The following is a 15,573-nucleotide window of genomic DNA, read 5'->3' as shown; positions in this document are numbered from 1 at the left end:
CAGTATCAGCCTTGTATTGCAGACTGGAGGGACAGGAGGTGGCAGAGTGGCTTGTCTAACACTACGCTGTGAGTTGAAGAAAGGGAAGATTTGAACTGGGGATGTCCTGATCAAGAACTCAGCCTGTTAGCTGCTGCACTGTGCAAAGCCAACTTCGGTCAAAGTTGGTCAAAGGAAACTTACTTCTCGGCGAGGTTAACCTTGACAGAGGAAGCCACAGAGGAAAAACTTTGCTTCGGCCCAACGGGGGAGGCGGCGAGAGGAATCCCGGTTGAGCCATCCGCACCAGCTTTAAAAGACACCGAGCCAAAAGAGAAAGAGCTGGCAGAGGCCGGAGCCAGATTGGCTGACGGGGGTGGATTTGAGGCTGCTTTGGTGGAGGAGGCAGACGTGAAAGAGAACCCAGCTGCTCCGCTCAGGCTGGGACAAGATGAATGCTTGGAGGTCTCCGACGGGAAGGGATACTGCAGGGGGGCGTTAGGAGCCGGCCCAGTTGGTTTTAAAGCCGAGGATGCAAAAGAGAAAGCGGGCACCCCGCTGCTAGTGGCTGAAGAGACGGCTGGGGCGAGGACAACAGCTCCTGCTGGGGCCGCTTCGACCTTGGGAGGAGAAAAAGGAGTTGTCGATGAAGGAGTAGTACTTCCTGGAGGAGAGAAAACAAGAGAGGCAAATTTAGGTTATGCCAAGATGACAGGACCATGAATCTAAGCAGAACACATGCAGTTAGCATGACATTGGGTGCCAAGAGACTTGTGAAGAAGAGTTGGTTTTTATATGCCGACATTCTCTACCAATTAAGAATCAAACCGGCTTACAATCGCCTTCCCTTCCCCTCCCCACAACAGACACCTTGTGAGGCAGGAGGGGCTAAGAGAGTTCAGAGAACTGTGACTGGCCCAAGGTCACCCAGCTGACTTCATGTGGAGGAGTGGGGAAACCAACCCGGTTAACCAGATTAGCGTCCACCGCTCAGGTGAAGGAGTGTGGAATCAAACCCGATTCTGCAGATTAGACTCCACCGCTCCAAACCACCGCTCTTAACCACTACACCATGCTGGCTTGAAGCTGAAGCGGAGCATTAAGCTGAAGCAGAGCAGATGCAACATGGGCAAGGAAGTGAAGTGTGCATCTGATTTAGCTGGGCCATGATGCTATGCAAGGGATGCTAGAGCCAGTGTTGGCCTTGGGACCAGGGAACCCAACAGGCTGCCTCTTTTCACACAAATATGCCTGCCAACTGAGCCGTCAGAGGTAGGGCTGTCAATTCGGTTCGGCCAGAACTGAAAATCAGCCGAATTTCCCCTGATTCGGTGGTTTTTAGTTCGGGAGGAACCGAACTCAAAACTGGCGGGCAACCGGGGGGGCTGAATTCAGCGAGTTCGCGAATAAATTCAGCAAATTCGGCGGTCAGTAAGCAGCATAACCGTCAGTAAGCAGCATTCTCCTTCCCCGGCCAATCGGTGGGCAAGCTGGGTCTTCTTCTGGCCAATCAGTCAGGATTGAGTACTGGAGGAATCAGCTGATGTGCGGCCCGCCCAGGGAGAGAGAGAGAGAGAGCGAAATCCTCGTGTGTGTGTGTGGGGGGGTGCTTGTGCACATTCGCTCCTTTCTGTGGCTGCAGGGGGCGTCTTTTTTGGGGTATAGACACAAAACTTTCACTGGAGCTTCAGATGAAGCTTAAGGTACCCCCCAAGTTTTGTAAACATTGGGTCAGGGGGTCCCGAGATATGGGCTCCCCCCCTTTTTCTTTCCATGGCTGCAGGGGGCGCATTTTTGGGGATACAGATCCCAAACTTTGAGCGGAGTTTCAGACCAGTGTTCTTAAGATACCCCCCAAGTTTTGTAAACATTGGGTCAGGGGGTCTCGAGATATGGGCTCTCCCCCTTTTCCCTCCCCCCTTTTTCCATTTATGTGGCTGCAGGGGGCACTTTTTTGGGGATATAGCCCCAAACTTTTAGCATAGCTTCAGTCAATTATTCTTAAGATACTACCCAAGTTTTGTAAAGATGGGTTCAGTGGGGACAGAAATATCACCTCCCCCCCCCTTTCTCTTTCCATGGCTGCTGGGGGCGCATTTTTGGGGGTGCAGATCCCAAACTTTGAGCGGAGTTTCAGACCAGTGTTCTTAAGATACCCCCCAAGTTTTGTGAACATTGGGTCAGGGGGTCCCGAAATATGGGCTTTCCCCTTTCCCCTATTGGGATGAATGGATCAGCCGATCCTGTGCATCTCCAGAGCAAAACGTTCCGTGCCTAATTGGAATCATCTTGGATTATTTAGAAGTCCTCTTCAGCCCCTCTTGATGGAACAGAAGACAGCCACAGTAAGACCCCTTTGGGGGCTTTAATCTATAATTTTTCTCCTGTGTATGTGTGTGTGTGTGGGGGAAAGCAGAGTCTGTGTGTGTGGGGGGGGAGGGAGCAGTTTCTGTGGGTGGGGGGGAAGCCAAAGGGGGCTTTCGTCGGTTCTGCCTGGGGTGTGTGTTCCCCCTCGAGTCTCTCGGTCCCTGGTTTGAGGGGGGAGGTTTCAGTTGTGTGTTGCAAAGGTGTTGTTTAACAAGGTTGTGTTGTTTTGCAAATTTCTCAGCTGTTGTCGGGGCTGGGAGCTTTGTGCGTGGGCGGCAAGCTCTGCTGAGAGATGCACATTAAGGGTGGGGGGGATCCCTTTCAGGGCCCATATCTCAGCCCCCCCTGACCCAATCTTTACAAAACTTGGGGAGTCTTTCAATAAACGTCCTTTGAAGCTCTGCCGAAAGTTTGGGACCTCTAACCCCAAAAATGTCCCCCCCCAGAGCCGCGGAAAGGCGCGATTGTGTTTTTAATGGCTTTATTCGGCCGAATTTTTTTCCAAACTTTGAATTCCCGCCGAATTGAACGGATCCGAAGTGGGGGAGTTCGGACTTTGGCACGAACCGAACCCACAAGGGCCAAATTCGGCCGAATCCGAACTGTACCGAATTTTTTTTTTTTTGACAGCCCTAGTCAGAGGTCCATCTCGACAAGTACCCACCACTGGTTAGGCAGGTATATACCAGACACTAGGATAGCTTTCTGGTAAAGCCTCGTTTATGAATGCCCTCCCAAGAAAGGTCTGCTTGGAACCATCACTATCATGTTTAAGGCAATGCATGAAGCTTTCAGTGATAAATTCCCACCCCTGTCATACTGATGTTATCTGCAGGCTAACTGATGCTGCAGCTGGAATTTGGGGTACTAGCCTGCTCGGTTTTTTATGGTGGTTTGAATTGCTTATTGCCCTGATCTGGATGGCCCAGGCTAGCCTGATCTCGTGAGATCTCAGAAGCTAAGCAGGATCGGCCCTGGTTAATACTTGGATGGGAGACCACCAAGGAAGTCTGGGGTCACTGTGCAGAAGCAGGCAATGACAAACGACCTTTCTTCCTCTCTTGCCTTGAAAACCATACAGGCTCACCATAAGTTGGCAGCAACTTCAGCACTTTCCACCACCAAACTGCTTATTTCCCCCTCTTCTAATGATGTTTTTTTTCCTTTTAATGAACTTTGTAACCTGCCTTGAATGTCATACCCCAGCAAAAATGTAGCACAGATTTATTTTTAAAATCCATGTAAGAATTTTGACGAGAAAGAACTAAACTGGGTGGCAGGAGGATTTAAGGCCTCTATGTTTTTTTTGGAGGGGGGGGGAAGCAGAGCACAGAGTGAAGCACAGCATTTAGCTTCCTGAGAATCTCTGCTTAAAAAAATACACCCCACCCCCGTTTGTAATGGATGCAAAGAATTGCTTCAAAATGAGAAATCTCAGGAGCTAGCAAAGCTGCTGAACCCATCCATTAGCTGAGGGCAGGGATTCAGTGCCCTTTCTAGCTTCTCGGCACAATTAGGAAACCAAATATAACATTCCACAAAATACCAAATGCTGCAGGATGCATTATGGACATTTCCTCAGCCTGTACAAAGCACAAGTCAGAACTTAGTTTTTCTTGATGCAGAATTTGGATGGCCTAGATTTAAGCATTTATTACATTAATGTGTGCGTGATGAGTGCCTTCAAGTCGCTTCCGAATTATGCCAACACTACGAATTAATGACCGCCAAAATGTCCTATCGGTAACAGCCTTGCTCAGGTCCTGCAAACTGAGGGCCGTGGCTTCCTTGACTGAATCAATCCACGGCATTCATACATCATACTACACATGTCATATATTACCCTGTTGCGAATGCAACCTGGAGTATGAATGGGGAATTTTGCGCACTGCTGGCAAACATACAGTCTCTGAATGATGTTGGGGAAGGCACAGAAATCTGACTGTTAGCTTATTTCAGCATTAGCCCAGTCAAAATGTGTATGCTATGATTGTCATTGTGTACAGTGTGACTTGTGAATTTAAGTAGAATGACCGGACGTTTCTCCCTCCTCTTTTTTTCTGGTGTCACTGGACAGAACATTCCACAAGGCTGGAGCCAGGGCCAAAAAGGACAGCCACACATTCTGAGGGGACCACCAGTAGATTGTTGTCAGCAGATCATTCCCCCGGGGTCACTAGAAGAGGTTAACTTCTTTCCCTTTCATGTCTTTCAGTATCCAGATATTTCTAGAATGTTCTGTTTTGTATTCCGCTGCAGCCTGATTTTTATAGGGGGCACGTTACCATCTGACAGCAAGGAGCATATAATTTGTAAACCATTGCTGAAATTTTTTTAAAGCTTAAAAAAAAATTATGGTACTGGAAAACACAAAAAGGACAGAGGGGTTGTATGTTTTGTAGAAACATTGGAAGAGTCAAAGGATATGTTGCAAGATGCATCTTCCAGGCTTTTCATTTGTAGGAGGCTGAGACCTCCCTGGCTGTCTTTAAGCAGAGGCTGAACAAGCACTTGTCAGGGATGCTCTAAGATGATCCTGCATTAAGCAGGGGGTTGGACTAGATGGTCTGTATGGCCCCTTCCAACTCTACTCTAAATGATTCTGGGCTGCAGGGCCCCATATCAGTCCTTGTTCCTTCTGTTGATAGCAGAACAAGAGTTGTGCAGGTTGGCTTAATTTACAGAGGTCCTGGGATCTGGGGGTTACCTTGGTTGGTGCTGAATTTTGGACTTGGATTTTTTTAAAAATGTGCACAGTGCTGATTTTAAGATTTAGATGGCAGTTTTCTTGAGGGTAGGGAGATACTTTTGCCAAAATATAAGGTACCACATCTGGCAGTGGCACTGTATCAGTTATAAACTGGAGGTACATTATTCAGCTCAGCAGGTCCTAAACACCCAGCCTAAAACCTTAAAACTTGGAGTGTGCATCCGGCATTGCTGAAAATGCACTGTCTCCATTTAATTTCTCTTCGGCATACCCTATACTGAAGGCTTAGGATGAGTAAACATCATTTAGAAGTTAAAAATGATTTTAAAAACCCATAAGACTACAATATAAAATTTCAGTTAGGACTGCCAATGAATAAAGACTAAATTAGTAAAATGCAGTCCTAAATAAAATTGTGTTCAGGTGTATCTCCCTGGGGCTGCCACCAAAAAGGCCCTCTCTCGTGTGCCCACCAGGAGAGCTTCTTTAAATGGTGGGACAGTCAGGAGGGCCAGTCTCTGTGATTTTAATCCCTGGGCAGGCTTATATGGGAGAAGACGGTCCTTCAGATACACCAGTCCCAAGCCAGGGGCTTTAGAAGACAAAATCAACACTCTGAATTGGGCTCGGGAGCGGATCAGTAGCCTGTGTAATTGCTGTAGTATCGGGGTCATATGCTTCTGGTAGCTGGCCCTAACCAGCAATCAAGCTGCAGCAATCTGCATTAGCTGTAGCTTCTGAACATTCTTCAAGGGTAGCCCCAAGGAGAGCTCATTGCAATGGTGTTGTGTAACTAACATCACTGAGTTAATAATAAAAAGGATTATGTCTGCCTCATGGCCCTAAGGGGGCAAAAATAACATTATTTTTTACCTCCATAGCACCTGTGAATTACCCATACCGGAGGGTTTACTGCAAAGCTCTTTTGACTTTCTGTCTGCATAAGTATCCCTCCTGTTCAATATGGGGACAGTTTCATTCGGTGCAAGTTCTTCCTCCTGCCAGCACTAGAAGGCATTTATATTGGCAGGACACTTCATGTAGGCTGACACAATCCCTGCCAAAATCAATGGAGGAAGCAGGAGACCCTTTTGCTGTCAATTCCAAGTTCAATTAAATCAGGCCGACTTGGGAAATTGTAGTATCGATCGGGGCTTGGCCTTTGGGCAGGCGGAATCTCAGAGGCCCAACTTGCGGAATCAAAACCATCTCCCTGCTAGGTATGTGTTAGATTACTTTACATTCCTAGCCTGCGCTATCCTCAGAGCTCGGCACTGGTAACAGCATTTGAAAGGCATCTGGGTTGGATGCCACAAATTCATTCCACAGATGCCTCATAACGGGGGAAAGCAAAATCATTGGGGCAATGGATCTGTGGGATCCAGCGCTATGTGGATAGTGTGTGTGTGTGTGTGTAACTAACATTCTCTTGAATACAAACACAGATTGTATTTGTTTTATATACATAAACTCAAGGCATGGTACAAAATATTTGAATAAAAATATTTTAGTGTGCACATTCATCGTGTTTATATATTTATTTTTATTAAATATTCGTACCCTGCCTTTTCATTTGGCGAATCAATACTGTGAAGAGCAGCTTTCTAAGAGATGCAAACTAGAACTAAAAGAGGTCTAATGTAAAGCCATTGAACAAACAAAAGAGCAGCCACAGAAGAAAACAGCGTATTGCTTAAGAAGGTATACCATAGTCAGAGCACCCCAAGCATGTTTCTAAAGACCTTTGCTTTTGCCTGTCGCCTGCACTCAGACAGCATAATGCTCTGGGGGCGGGTGTACCAGGAGAGACGGTCCCGAAGATATGATGGTCCCAGACCATGTAAGGCTTTAAAGGTCAAAACCAGCACCTTGAACTTGATCTGGTACTCCACAGTTGTTGGGAGCACTGGCTGAATATGAGCCGCATTCTGTACCAGCTGTATTTTCTGGATCAGTCTCAGGGGCAGCACTACGTAGAGCGACTTACAGTGACAGATTTTCCACCCAAACCCTGGCTCATTATAATGCGCATGGGATTGTGCAGCGTGGTCAGTGCAAGTCCATTTGGAGAAGCTGGCACTTTATTTCTTTTCCCAATTTCTTGCCTGCCCTCCCCGACGAAGGCCTGGCTCAGGGCAGGTCACATCATTTAAAATACACACTCCAGTACACATCAGTTATCAAAATTTAAAACAATAAAAGCGGTAACATTCCAGTTAAAACAAGCAAGTCCAAGAGGGTGCTCCACTTTCTACTGACTTGACTGAGCAATCAGGCCGGCCACCCCTCAGATGGATTCGCAGCATATAATAAGACGGGGCGGGAGGGATAGGGAGGCCTGCAGCTGCCCTCAACTATAGGCCTGGCAGAACAGCTGTGTCTTACAGGCTCTGCGGGACCTTAAGGAGATATAGCTTTGGTTAAGTGAGGAGGAGTTGCTGATGTAGAGCTGTAAAGTATTTTATGTGATTTTGCGACTATCTGTTTTTAGTTTATGTATATTATCTACTGTTGGTTGTCCATTGAAGAAATTAAAAATAAATAAATAAATAAATGAAGGGAATGAATAAATCAACACCCAAAATATCCACAAAAAAATTGAACCAATTTTCATGCACCTACCTGGCAATTTTGGGGTTCTGTCCCCTTCCATGGGCAAAAGCTCTGGTGTCACGAGGAGCGATCTGACACCGGGGTTTTGATTGACCATATAAAAGGGGCACAACACTCCGTCGGTTGAGAGCAGCAGCAGGGCTGGAGCTGGGTCCATGGTCTTCTCCTCACCTGCAAGAATGCCACAGAAACCCATCAGGACCCTCACTCATAAACTAGCCACCTTGAATGCCCTGTATATGTGGAACCCAGGGCGAAATTTCTTGCCAGGTTGGTTTCTGGCCTAAACACTTGTCCCAGTGTTAAGAAATTAGTATTTTGTTAAAAGATCCTCATGACAGAGCAATAATGACTAAAAATTGCAGCGGAGTCCCAATTGGCCAATGACACCTAGCAACCATTAAAATCAACTCGAAGGTTCAGCAATCTTAGCAGCCATATTGGACCATATTTGTTTTGCCGCCAGAGAATGCAGGGAGGTCCTATACGATACAATCACTCTGTATGCATCAATTTAGCATAGTTTCATTATGTATATTTATTAATTCTAGCATTTTATTAACCTAGTATTTTTCCTTTTACTATGCATTTGTGGCATTGTTGATATGTTTGTAATGGCCTAAGGCTATATGCAAATCAACGATTCATTCATTCTCTCTCATAAACCAGCCACGAAGACAGTTTCGGTAAGAGACAAGGAAGCCATGTTACAGGCCATGCGTTGCCAGCCTTGCACTCCTCTCCTGATGCACATGCATACATACAGGTCGGTAGTCTGGGGGTGCTCCTGAACCCGGTCCTCCTGCTGGATAAGCAGATGGCAGCTATGGCCAGGAGTGCTTTTTACCAGCTTTGATTGGTTAGCCAGCTGCAGGCATTCCTGGGCATAAAAGATCTGGCCACTGTGGTGCATGCCCCGGTTACAGCTAGATTAGATTACTGCCTCACACTCTATGTGGGGCTGCCCTTGAGAAGAGTTTGGCAACTTCAATTAGTACAGAATGCTGCAGCTAGGATGTTGACTGGAGTGGGTCTTAGGGACCGTATCACTCTAGTCCTGGCCCACCTACACTGGCTCCCAATTTGCTTCTGGGGACAATTCAAGGTCCTGGTCGTGTCCTTCAAAGCCCTGTATGGTTTGGGACAAACATAACTGAAAGACCCTTATGAACCTACATGACCACTATGGACAATTTTGGAGGCCCTGCTTTGGGTGCCCTCGCCTTCTGAGATTAGGCCGGCAGCAACCCAGGATAGGAACTTCTCGGTTGTGGCACCAAAGCTTTGGAACTTTCTCCCCAGGAAGATTCATCTCTCCCCTTTTGTTGCCATCTTCCACCAGCAGGTGAAGACTTTTTTTTGTTTCATTTGGCATTTCCTCAAACTGGGAATTAAACCCGGTTCTCCAGATTAGAGTCCTCCACTCTTAACCACTACACCACACTGGCTCCCAGGGAGAAAACACACAACTACAACAACACTTTGGTTTTGCTTCAGCAGAGGACGAGCTGAATGCTTTACAGAAGTGAGCATCACTGGCATAAATCTGGGCACAGATCATTTAATTCTGAACCTTGGTCTTCATACATACCAAGATAAGGCAGAAATGCAGTGACAGAATTTCTTTGGTGTTCCCTCTAAGTGAAAACTAGCACACCACACAAAGGGCCAGCCTAGAACTTCTCCCCAAGGTGCTGCTTTTTTTTTTTTAATATAGAGAATTTTTAATGTAAGGGTGCATTAAAAAAACAACAACCCCAGTAATCCCTCACCTACAGACTTAAATTATTCGCTTGATTTTACCACTTATGTATTCTGCTACTTTAGTTGGATGCATGCGTAGACCAGACTTAAGTATTTGGTTTTTCATAGATTTTTTAAAAAATCCTAGCAGGAATGGAGTCTACAAGTGGGGAGACGCTTCCAGACAGGACAGCTGTTCATATCACCACAAGCAGCCCATTCCTGAGCCTTCGGCGGCCGAGGACGGTGCGCCCGAGGTATCTCCAAAGCCATTCCCAGGCCTTCAAAAGGCTTTAAAAAGCGTTTCAAAGCCTTTTTGTTTTTTTAAATGGGGCATTTTGCTCCACTGAGAACAGCAATGCTGCGCTAGCAAAAAGCTGGCGTACCCAGGGTAAAGGAGACAGCCCCTCCCCCTGGCGCGCCCCAGGGATGCCCCCCGGGACGCTGGTGCAGGGTTTTGTGCCAATGGGACGCTGGGGGAAGGTCCAGCCAGCATCCCCGGGCGGCGCTGCAGTGCCAGCAGACCGGTGTCTGGATCCCCCCACCGGTGTCCGTACCAACCTGGACAGCGTAAGTGGCACGGCTGCCGGCAGTCAAGCCACTTACGCTGGCACAGTCCTTCCCTGGCCTTTAAAGGACTTTTGTCTTTTCAGGTCAGGAATGGGCTGTCAATCTCCCTCCAAAGAGCTCCACTGGTAGCTTGGCAGGAGAACTTACTAATAGCTATGGGTGTGCTGCTGGTGTAATCTATGGCCACACCCACAGGCAAGGTGTCATCGCTCTTGTCCGTTACAGGAAGCTCTGCCCGGCTGGAGTCTTCCAGAACCCACAGCTCCCAGTTGTTCTGCAAAGGAAAGGAAATGTCATTTGGCTCATTCCGTGGCTACCTGCAGCATCTTCAGTATAAGGTAGCCAATTTCAGGACAGCCCACGGTGACCTGGCCACCCATTCAGCTCTTTAGAGGTCCTTTGCAATGTTGGTGCCCTCCCACCCCATCTCTGGAAGTTTATGCCGCAACCCATCATCCCTTTAAGATTCCACAAGATTCTCCTTTGCAGATTAATAAGGCCTCCCCTCTCGAGTTACCTGGTCTCCTTGCCTTGAGAGGATACTGACTTCTGTGGAAGCGGCAGAAGCTGCTAGGACCAGATCCCTTTAAATACAAGGGGAAAGACAGCGTTAAGTGCAAGTCATGAGCTGAGGATTCTATTCAGGTTTGCTCCAAGCAGAATTACTGTTGTGTCCCATTCAAGCTTCACAGAACATGTTTTAACTCCAGCAAGACTTAACGCAAAGGGAAGAATACACTGAAAAAATAATATTAACCTGTTGCCTTTCCCGGCATACATTACAGACCTTTTGTTGAAAGACTGCAAAAAGATTCAAAAGGATTGAAGCTTTGTACTGGGCAAGTTGATTGGGGAACACTCCATAAGACATAAAAGGTACACCCTGACTAGTCTTGTCCCTCTAGTTTCCAAAATTTGGGGGGGGGGGTTCCATAGGGAGATGAGGGAGGGCACAAAATCCCAACTGCTCTTTGAGAACAGTTCATATAGCCCAAAAAGGCAAGGATGGGCTGCTTCATGCTCACCTAGCTGAGGAATTATTGCACGAACCTACTTTATATAAAGTTGGGCTATCTAACTCTGCTCTGACTGGTAGCAACTCTTGAAGAGCCAGGACCTTCTGCATGCAAAGCATTCACTCTGCAGCTTGGACATGGCCATCCTAGCATTCGGAGAAAGCACCCATCCCTTCCCAGTCACTCCGGCCCAGAAGATTGATTTTGCAATCTTTATGAAAGAAAGGGGGAGATGGTGCACATCAAGCTGATGCCAACCAGATCCTGTACATGTGCATACAAACTCACACAACTACCTTGCAGGCACAGTGGAAAGGTGAGCATGGGAACCAGCCTTACAACTGCATTAGATCTCTCTCTAAGAAGGTTGCCTAATCATCCTGTGACACAATGTTCTGCCTTCCATGAGTCTTTCTGGTTGTGACTGATCCATCTTCACGTTTTCATCCACTCTGACAGATTTAGCTGCTTCATGTTGCTTCCTTCTAGGGTCACTTCACACCTGTGGTTTGTACAGTAAGCTCTGGATGGCCAATGAGATGTTAAGTAACAAATCCAAGTTTTATATAAACTCTGGTTTTGTCAAAGGCTTTCACGGTCAGAGTTCATTAGTTCTTGTGGGTTATCCGGGCTGTGTAACCGTGGTCTTGGTATTTTCTTTCCTGACGTTTCGCCAGCAGCTGTGGCAGGCATCTTCAGAGGAGTAACACTGTCCTTCAGTGTTACTCCTCTGAAGATGCCTGCCACAGCTGCTGGCGAAACGTCAGGAAAGAAAATACCAAGACCACGGTTACACAGCCTGGATAACCCACAAGAACCAACAAACTCTGGTTTGTTTGTTTCTTCTCTCTCTCTTCCCTGCCTCCCAGCAAGGACAGCTTCCCTGTCCTTGTAGACAAGCAGAGTAGTGCTACTCAAAAACCACAATCACTATAAACCGTGGCTAACAAACCAGCCGCAAACCGTGGTTTGTCACTCTCTGCGTTCAGCCATCACAACTAACTTGGGCTTAATTAAAAAGGTAAAGGTCCCCTGTGCAAGCACCGGGTCATTCCTGACCCATGGGGTGACGTCACATCCCCACGTTTCCAAGGCAGACTTTGTTTACGGGGTGGTTTGCCAGTGCCTTCCCCAGTCATCTTCCCTTTACCCCCAGCAAGCTGGGCTTAATTAGGCCACAATTTATACATGAATATAGTCAAGACACACAATTTTAAATGGTAACAGGCACAAGCAGGTGCCATACCAAACAGTACCAATGTGTCTGTGGCTAAGTTGCATAACCAAGGGCATGCTGCTTTCCCAGACTTGCTTCTATGCTTACCATGGGGGAAAGCTGACCCTGTGAACACACAATGTGTTGTTCACAACTGATGTACTTTCATTTAAACTTGGCTCCTTTCCACACCAGAGTTCAAAATGTAGAGCATGAATTTCCCTGGAGACTTCGAGGACTTTCATAAAGGGCCACTGTTACATGGAAGAGCGCATGCTTTGCCCAGAGAAGGTCCCAGGTTTCATTTCTGCCATCTCCATTTCAAAGGGAAGGATCTTTCTCTGTCTGACACAAAGGGAAAGATCTCTCTCTCTCTGCCTGAGACAACAGAGAACCACTGCCAGAGCGGAAGTAGATAGTACTCTGGACTGACTTAGAGAAGGTTACTATACTTAGTTCTTGGGTGGTGCATGCAGAGGTCACAGGTAGCAAATGTGGGGAAAGGCCTGAACAGATCCCAAAGAGGCATCACCAATCAAAAATAGGCAATATTGTGCTAGACAGACCCATGGCCTGAGAATAAAGCAGCTTCATCGGTTGATGAGATCACGGAGATTAAATTTATACCTTTGCCAGATCCTAGCTTTGGCCTCATACATTCAAATCCCCTTGTGTAAGACTGGGCCCTGTTACACCACAACAGTGTGGCAGCCTCTTATAGCTCTATGTAGCAATGAAAGCAGATCAGAAAAAATTACTTCTAATATCAGAGTAATTCAAGGTTGTAAGGTGAAGGAAGAATTCAATAAGGTGTGGGGGTAATTTGCTACTTTATTTCGGGAAAACCTCTGACTGTAATATAAGTAATTTAATTAGGTAAACCAATATTTTATGTCTTAATGAGCAGAGAATTTAATTGAATGTATCGGTGTCCCCATTGGGGTTAGCAAATGAAGTTCATGCAGGGCTTCTCTCTTTGGTCTTTGTAGTCTTGTTTCTAGTTTTTTTCTTGGTCTATGTAATGTATGTATTGTTTTGTTTTTTCATGTTTAAATGTGATGTTGTTTTTCTTTGTATTTTCTAACAATAAAACCGTTTAAAAGGGAAAAAAAGAATCCTCCCTCTGCTCCATCAACATGCCCTCCCAACCCAAAAACACACGCTATCTGGGCAGTGCAGGAAAAGGTGACCATGACCATGGCCTGGAGTTAACTGGTCCTCCATCATGCAATGAAGAGTAAGCTGCCCAAAACTGACGGAGCATTACACCCAGAATATCAGAATGTTACACAGGCATACTTTGGCAGGAGATGAGGAGCATCATTTCATGACTTACCAGTCCTCAACATAGTTAAGGAAGTAGTGATGTTGTCTCTCGGTGCAGCTGCTGTAACAGGGTTCCATGAAGTTGACAAACCTCTCTGGTCTTTTTTCTTCTTTTTTCTGGATGGGCGGAAAGAAGAGCAGGTTTTTATATGCCGACTTTCTCTACCACTTAACGAAGACTCAAACCGGCTTACATTCATCTTTCCTTCCCCTCCCCACAACAGACACCCTGTGAGGTAGGTAGGGCTGAGAGCTCTAAGAGAGCCCAAGGTCACTCAGCTAGCTTCATGTGGATGAGTGGGGAATCAAACCCGGTCCTCCAGATTAGAGTCCACCATTCCAAACCACTGCTCTTAATCTTAATTACTACACCAGGCTGGCTCCAACAGGATGCTGAATTTAAAGGGCTCCTCACAAACTTGACAGACGCGCCACAGGCTAATAGCAGTACAGTCCCAAGATACACGTTATTAAAATTGCTGTAAAAATGCCATATAACCCAATGATGAATTTGTATTTTTTTTCCCTTCCTGCAAGGAGCTTGGAGCAGCATCCTCGTGACAACCATGTGAGGGATGTTAGGCTGAGAAGGACTAGCCGGCCCAAAGTCATCCTGTGAGCGTCATGGTAGAATGAGGATTTGGACCCACGTCTCCCTAACACTAGTGTGACTGTGGGTGTCCAGGGGAGTTTGGCGTCCACCTTGTTCTGTACGAGTTCTTTTGTATCTCTGCAACATGTACCGGAAGCACAACCATCACCACTTCAGGGGGAGTCTCCAAGGTCCCGTCTGCAGCCGCATACACAATCGTGAAGACGTAAGTGCCAACCCACAACACATCCAGGACTGGAAAGAAGAGCAAACAGAACACGCACTTTAGAGAGTTGACCACTTACAAACTGCACATAAGCACAAGGGCACCTACAACACTAGAAAACATTCCTACCCAGCCTGCGTACCTCCAAAAGACAAGACAAAATGGAAAGCAATGACCACAAATTACAGACACTGCCCTTGAATTCAGCCTGGTTTGCAACAATATATTCATTTAGTACATTTTTATCCTTCCCATCCTCTAGTCTAAGGAGCACTGGCAACAGATGAGCAACCTGATCTGCAACTGTGCTGTACTACTGTGCTGTATCAGCTGACTGACTGAATAGTCTTTGTCATACTGCTAATCCACCCAGTCCCAATCCATGATTCTTTTTGAACTGAAATCTTTGCGTTAGATTTAAAAGTTTTTATCATATTTTGTAACTTGCTTGCTGGCTGAGTGAATATTTTAATCTGCCTTGAGCCCCAGTGAGAAAGGCAAACTATTAAATGAAGCTAACAATACTACTTCAGGTGTCATAATAAAACAAGTTTTATACTGGGGTGTATGCAACAAACTGTGGTTAGCCTACCAGACTAAGGAACAACCCTGGTCTGTACATAAACCCTGGGTTGTCTGCGTCTTAACCTCTCTCCACCTCTGTGTAATTTACATAGCCTCACTTACGAAGTGAGTGGGAAGAGGACTAAAGCTCAATAAGATACCCTTCACCACTAAGAGGTTTTGTCCATTAAAATGAAAAGTATTACAACTTCCACTATGAAACCATAGGGTTATTTTTTTTTTTAAAGAAAACACTCTAGCACTAAAATGTACCAGAGATTAAAAATTAATGTGAGCCACAAACTGTGACTATTATAATGCCCAGTGTAATTAAGGGACTCTGGCCTCAATCCTACAATTTTTTTCTGCTAACGGCGGTGCTCTCCTCCGGTGCAAGAACGTAGGCAGAAAGCTCCTTGCTCCAGTAGAAAGCACTGCTATTAGCAAAACAGATTCACAGGACTCCACTCCCTATATAGTACTGATGCCTTCACGCTCCAATTACCATCTTCTTTCTCATGATTCCATTTCCTGGATCATCAGAGAGTGTTGGACTGACTGCAGCAAGGCTACTCAGGTGTTCTCATTTGCGTGAACAAAGAATCCAAGCAGAACACCTGGTAGGGTTCTCGCAACATGGCATACGCATCA

At 46.3% G+C, this 15,573-nt stretch overlaps 1 protein-coding gene across 1 annotated transcript in view; it reads right to left on the bottom strand.

Annotated features, from left to right (window-relative positions):
• Window positions 1-15,573, bottom strand: part of NUP214 (nucleoporin 214) — a 101,218-nt gene that overhangs the window by 76,375 nt on the left and 9,270 nt on the right. Inside the window, exons 7-12 of the mRNA XM_056860159.1 lie at window positions 14,284-14,387; window positions 13,551-13,657; window positions 10,500-10,566; window positions 10,130-10,256; window positions 7,679-7,840; window positions 184-643 (exon numbers count right to left, since the gene is read on the bottom strand). Of these exons, the coding sequence (XP_056716137.1) occupies window positions 184-643; window positions 7,679-7,840; window positions 10,130-10,256; window positions 10,500-10,566; window positions 13,551-13,657; window positions 14,284-14,387 (1,027 nt within the window). The remainder of the gene's footprint in view (window positions 1-183; window positions 644-7,678; window positions 7,841-10,129; window positions 10,257-10,499; window positions 10,567-13,550; window positions 13,658-14,283; window positions 14,388-15,573) is intronic.

Source organism: Euleptes europaea, chromosome 14 (genome assembly GCF_029931775.1).
Source record: "Euleptes europaea isolate rEulEur1 chromosome 14, rEulEur1.hap1, whole genome shotgun sequence".
Taxonomy (NCBI): domain Eukaryota; kingdom Metazoa; phylum Chordata; class Lepidosauria; order Squamata; family Sphaerodactylidae; genus Euleptes; species Euleptes europaea.
Note: the sequence above shows the minus strand (reverse complement) of the source record. Positions and strands in the feature narration are given on the sequence as shown.